We start from the raw sequence: 6,000 nt of genomic DNA, 5'->3' as shown, positions 1-6,000 counted from the left end.
TACTTTCTGAGCACAAGGTATAAAATCATACTGACACAAAAAATCCCTACTGGCTAAAATATTTCAGTAAAAACAAAAACAAAAACAAAACCTACCAAACCTCAAACCCCCAAACTAACTAATCCCAAAAGTGCAGAAAGATACCAGAAAATTAAAGAAGAAAACAAAAGATACTACATTCTTATCTGTCAAAGGTAACCAGCAATTAAAGAGAATTCTAATATATCTGTATTTGGATACTTTTAGAGCCTATAGCACTTTTTAGGGGGGAAGAGGAGGATGGAAGGAAAAAAGGGGCCAGGTTAGGGTAAAAAGAGACTCCCCAACCAGCAACTATTGGGATCAGTCCATTGCTTATTATAGCTGATGTGTAAAATCTACAGCAACAGGAAAATCTATGAAACTTTATTTTTTTTGTAAAATTAATTTAGCAATTGTGTGTGAATATCAACATTTGAAGGCCACAAAATAAAATAATTTCATTACTATTTTTTCTTTTTTTTATGAAGACCTTTGAGAGTAATTTCTCCTGAAAACATTAAATCTTGCTGATAAAGCAGGACTGATGTATTTTATTTTAGAATAATGTAAGGTGACAAGATCACATGAAAGAAAAGGGATTATTAGAAAGTAAAACAATAAAGATAGCAAAAATTCAGAGATTATATTTTCTTCACTTGTGTACTTTACAAAAAAAAATCTGAATTTTAACTGAAAGAATAAAAAAACATTTTAAAATATCTCTGACAAATGAATGGAATATTTGTTACTGTTACAGAAATTCTTAGGACTCAATCTAACGTGTATCATGAAGTAATAATAATTAGGCATTTTCTCTTGTGTGTGACTTTCATGTTGTGTCACACATACACATAAAAATCCCCTTGGATTTTATCTGTAAAAAGTGGAATGTACGTTTGTAAAAGCTGTTTATTAAATATTGCTTGTAGTACTGCAGTGCTGCATCTCAAGTCTGGGACTATGATTTAATTTTGCTTGGTGATCTAAAAAAATTAAATAAAAGACACAATCCTTATATTCTTGTCAAAACAACAAGAACTTTTTGATTCTGTGGGCTGTGTTATGAACTGCAATAGGAAAAGGTGTGAGTTGCCAAAAGAACAAGGAGGCTCAATATATATCTAGGAGAGTTTTTCCTCTACTTTCAGACTCCTTAACTGTTAAAATTTTTCTATTGCTTGGTTTACAGTTTCAGTGATGTCATAGTCAGTATACTTTCTTTTATGTAAACATCAAGGGAAATTAAAATGTTAATCACATTATTCATGTAGCCCTTTGTCGTGAGAATCACCTATGGAAGATATTACAATACACATTTTACATTGCTAAGAAAAGATGCAAGTCACTTTATTTTTAAAATCTTTATTAGACATTAAATATTATTTCATTTCCTTTTTAATTATTTGAAGTGTGGATTTAAAATGAAGCTGAAACAGAGTGGTTATTGTAACAAATCTAGGGAAAGAGATACATGTACTTTTAAAATACATAGTGATCATAGCTACAGATACAGTGATCAAATCTAGTACATACAGTCTTACTTTTCTTTTTATTAAAAAAATAATCTATCCTACAAAATTAATTTATCTTAATGATAACAAATTCTAGATTAGAATTTTAAAGATTTTTCAGGACATGTGATAATTGTATATAAAAAATGCACAGCATCTATACATCCATTATATAAATATAGTTTTTATAATAAGACAATGGAAATAGGATGATAAAACATCACTTTTCTTTAACCTTTCAGGGTAACATTTCTTCAATAAAGCAGAAGGGTGATTGCAGCGAAGCTTTCTCACCATGTCAAGCACAAAGCTCGAGCTTTTACACAGAGCTTGCAGGCCTTGGAAATACATACAAAAATGCTCAACACAGGTTACTCTCAGCTGCACAGAAATCTTGTTCAAATTTAATTTTGTTGAAAGTTAGATAGTTGAGAATTTCGGGGAGTTTTAAGTACAGGAAAAAAATAGTTCTTTGTGTAGTTTCTGTACGATTTCAAATATACTTTTGTCTTTGCTTCACAAGTTGCATTGGTTAATAACTGAGGCTAAAGAAATATTTAAAAATTACAGCTTGATCTGTTTACATTGATCCCTGCTAAATTCATTCTTATTGTCGACAAACACATTCGTTCTTGCAAGGCCCCAACTCGACCAGAAAAAGGACGGACACGTTGCAAACCTAAAGACAACGAATCATGCTCCTTTAAATCCCTCATCAGATATGGATTTTTTTAAAAAAAGCTAATTATCAGCGGACACCGGCTTTGTTTTTTCTTTTTCCTGTAAGCAGCTAAGAAGCAGTTACAGCACAAACCATCGGGTTTTATTCAGTATCCTCAAGGTAGCAAACATTAAATAAAGAAACTATGTAACCGCTAACCGGGCTCCGTACAATGTTGCAGCCTTTCAGGAACCTTCGGTAGGTTATCGATCCGCTAGAGATTTACCTCCAGTTCAGCCATAGGTTGCAGGCATCACCATCTATCGCTCGTCCTGCCGTTGACAACACTCCTCTTATCCATCGCTCCTGGAAGGCAGAAGATTCGTCAGTCCCGCATGTCTGATCTGCTTGGCGGCAAGAGCGATGAATAGAATCGTTATCAGCTGTCGGGGTTTGTTTGGTTGTTTTGGTTTTTGTTTTGGGTATTTTTTTTTTTTAAGGGAAGTTCTCAAAGCGAGCGCCCTGCGAGTCCTTCACCCTCCAGGCGGGGCCGCCTGGGCAGACCCGCCGAACAACGGAGAAAGGCGCCTTTTTGGCTGCTGGGGGCTCGCTGGGATTTCCCCCCGCTCCAGACCCACGGCAGGAACCCGGGCGCGATGTTGCAAGAATCAGAACCAACAACGCGTGACACTGTGGCACTTACGCGCAGATGCCAAAGCCCCTGGCAGCGCCCCGAGGTCCCCGGCTGGCTCCGAGGGAGCGGGCTGGGCTACGGGGGAGCCGCGAGGCGGGGGTGTGGAAGCGCCGGGCCTCCCCAGCGGGGCCGCGCTCCCCGGGGGCATTTTGGCTTCGCTTGCTTCCCATTCTGGCGACGCTGGAACAAGGGAACTTCCAGCGCCGCCGCCGCCGCTGCCCCGCCGCCTCCGCGGCCCCTCCTCCTCCCCGTGCGTCGTATCCCTCCGCGCGCCGGCACGGCGCAGAGAAAGCGCCTTTCAGCCGCCCGCCCGCCGCCTTCCCGCCCACCCCGCCGACATCTTCTGCCACAGCCCGCCCGCCTTCCCGCTAATAAACGCGTAGCGCTCGCCCCTCTCTCCCCTCCGGCGCCGGACAGCGCTGGGGGCCGCCGCGGCAGCGGGGCGGTAGCCGGGGTCAGCAGAGCCCGGGTCCCCCCTTGCTGCCCTGCCTGGCCACCCCCGGCAGGCAGCGCCGGGGACTGGGGGGGCGCGGGGAAGGGGCGGCGCGCGGGGCCGTGGGGGCTGAGGAGGGGGCGCGGAGGAGGAGGGGACTCTTTCTCCTGGCGGAGGGATCGCGCTCGCTCGCTCGCGCTGGCTGGCGGCGGCGGCGGCGTTGGCGGCGGGCGGCTGCGAGTTGTTGTTTCCTCCTCCTCCTGCTGCTGCTGCTGCTGCTGCCCGTGGGTTGAATGGTGGAGCCGAGACTCTCCCCGGTGAACGAGCAGTGACAGCGACCGGGCGGGCGCATTTCGCTGGGACCCGACGCTGCCGCGGGAGCGCGGCCCGGGCAACCCCCCTTCTCCCCCTTTCCCCCCCTCCCCTCCCCGGTTTTCGCCTCGCCATGTCCGGGGACGGCGGCAGCCGGCACACGGCGGAGCTGCGAGCGGGTGAGTGGTGGCCGGGGGAGCCGGAGAGGGGCGGCGGGCAGCGGGAAGAAAGGGAAGCCCGCGGGAAAGAGGCGAGCTCCAGCCCTGACGGCCTCTCCTCTCCCCGCAGAGCTCTACTTCCTCATCGCTCGCTTTTTGGAGGACGGACCATGCCAGCAAGCGGCTCAGGTAGGGGATGGAGGGATGGATGGATGGAGGGACGGATGGATGGATGGCGCCGCCGGGCCTGGTGGGGAGGGGGCGGCCGGGCAGGGCGGCTGATCGGGCGGCGCGCTGGCCGCCTCGTCCTCCTTCTCCCTTTTTCTCTCTTTTTGAAACCTTTCCTCACGCCCCGCTTTTGTTTTGCTGCAGGTCCTGATCCGAGAAGTGGCGGAGAAAGAGGTAAGAGCGGCGCCGTGCACCCGGCTCTCGCCCCGCCTGCGGCCTCCCTCCCCCTTCCCTCGCTCCCCGCTTCCCCCGCCCCATCCCGGGCGCTGCCGGGGGGCTCCTCGGGGGAGGGGGGAGCCGCTCACGGGGCGCCCTCTCTTCCCTCCCTTAGCTGCTGCCCAAGCGCACGGACTGGACGGGCAAGGAGCATCCCCGGAGCTACGAGAACCTGGTAAGAGGAGCAGGCGCTGGTAACAGGAGAGAGCGCTGCGACGGGCAAAGTTGTTTTTCCCCCTCCCTCCGTCTCTCTGAGCAGCCCGGTAAAAAAATTGAATTTCCCGCAAAAAAAAAAAAAAAAAAAGGGCAGCAACTTAGGGGGGAAAAAAAGCAACAAAACTTTGGGATTTATGTTTTTTTATTTTTAGATTTTTGTGACAGCCTCTGTCCCTCCCTGCGCCCCCCGTCAGTGTCCCGGGGCGGGCTCGGGCCGGGGTCCGGCCGGTGCCCGCCCGAGCGGGGTCAATAACAACGCGCGCGCCGGGCCCGGCCGCGCTCGCCTCGCGACGTCACGGACGCGGCGCGGGCGGGCGCCACAGCCGCGCGCGCGGCGCGGCGCCGGGCGGGGCGGGGCCAGCGGCGGCGGGTGCCGGGGCGCGCGCGGCCGTGCGGGGGCGCTGCGCGCCGGCCGCCCGCGCGCGCACAATGGCCGCGGCCCGGCCCCGCGCTCCGCTCCGGCCCCGCGCTCCGCTCCGTGGCTTGGGGCTTTTTATACACCGCGCGGTGCTGCGTGCGAGTAACCGGGCTTGCCGGGGTCACACCGCAAATTTGACTTGAGTGGATTTTTGGTTGGTTCTTTTTTAAGGTTTCCTTGTGTGTGCTTTTCGTCTCAGGTTAGATCAGTAATAAAACGAAGTGTTACTCTCAGCGATGTAGCTCTGGCTAGCAGAGAGGGGCCTGGATTTTTTTTCCCTAACATGTTGGTAACTGCAGCACTTGGGAAAACAGCAATTAAAGTGTCCGAATTATCTCTTAGCAACTTGTTGCTAGTACAGTTTTCATTGCAGGTACACTATTGTATAATTTAGTCTCTGAATTCCTGAAAACGGTTTAAGAGAAAGACTGAGCCTTGTTTATGATGCTCATCAAAGAGAGATTTCTCTTGCTGGTTGCTTGTAGTTGTTCTGAGCTGCAGTACTTCTGAAACAGATATGCTGAGAACTTTTGAACTTGCACAAAAGGAGACAGAACCATTTCCATTTGTAATGCCTCTGATAAAAACTGTTGCCACATGCATTTTCTTAATTATATAACAAATGCTATAGTATGAAGCATAGGTATTTATTGTAGTTAGAACAGGTTTATTTACAGCATTGCTTTCTTTCTTTAGCAAGAGTTACATTGGCCACAGGCATTGTCATGTGTATGGTGTGGAAGAGTTGACAGCAACTAACTTGTGGAAAACATAAGAATGCTTATCAGTACCTTTTAACTTTCCTGAAATAAAATATGAAGAAACTCAACTGGGAATTTCAAAATGCACGATATATTACACTATTCTTATTTACTTATTTATTTGTAAGACTGTGAGGCTGTTTTGCCCACTTCAAGGAGTTGCTTGGTAAAACTTACTGATACCTGTTCTCTTTTATCCTATAAATTATAAAGACTTGGAGGTACAGTCATAGTGTAGCATGGAAGTGAGTTTCTTCTATATAGTCAGAGTATAAAAGGATGTGAAGAAAGGAAAAGTGAGGAAAAAAGACATTTTAAAGTTTAAAGTAAAAAGAGTTGGTGAGAAATAAGTTCATTCAGACCCTTTCCAA

At 48.0% G+C, this 6,000-nt stretch overlaps 1 protein-coding gene across 2 annotated transcripts in view; it reads left to right on the top strand.

Annotated features, from left to right (window-relative positions):
• The first annotated feature begins 3,524 nt into the window (after nucleotides 1-3,524).
• Nucleotides 3,525-6,000, top strand: part of PHIP (PHIP subunit of CUL4-Ring ligase complex) — a 99,721-nt gene continuing 97,245 nt past the window's right edge. For both annotated transcript variants that reach the window (XM_077782322.2, XM_031504410.3), the window contains exons 1-4: nucleotides 3,525-3,811; nucleotides 3,921-3,979; nucleotides 4,163-4,192; nucleotides 4,350-4,409. In XM_077782322.2, the coding sequence (XP_077638448.1) occupies nucleotides 3,766-3,811; nucleotides 3,921-3,979; nucleotides 4,163-4,192; nucleotides 4,350-4,409 (195 nt within the window). In that variant the 5' untranslated portion in view covers nucleotides 3,525-3,765. The remainder of the gene's footprint in view (nucleotides 3,812-3,920; nucleotides 3,980-4,162; nucleotides 4,193-4,349; nucleotides 4,410-6,000) is intronic.

Source organism: Lonchura striata, chromosome 3 (genome assembly GCF_050655825.1).
Source record: "Lonchura striata isolate lonStrDom1 chromosome 3, ASM5065582v1, whole genome shotgun sequence".
NCBI classification, from domain to species: Eukaryota; Metazoa; Chordata; class Aves; order Passeriformes; family Estrildidae; genus Lonchura; species Lonchura striata.
The sequence above is the reverse complement of the archived record's forward strand: the minus strand, read 5'-3'. Positions and strand labels throughout refer to the sequence as shown.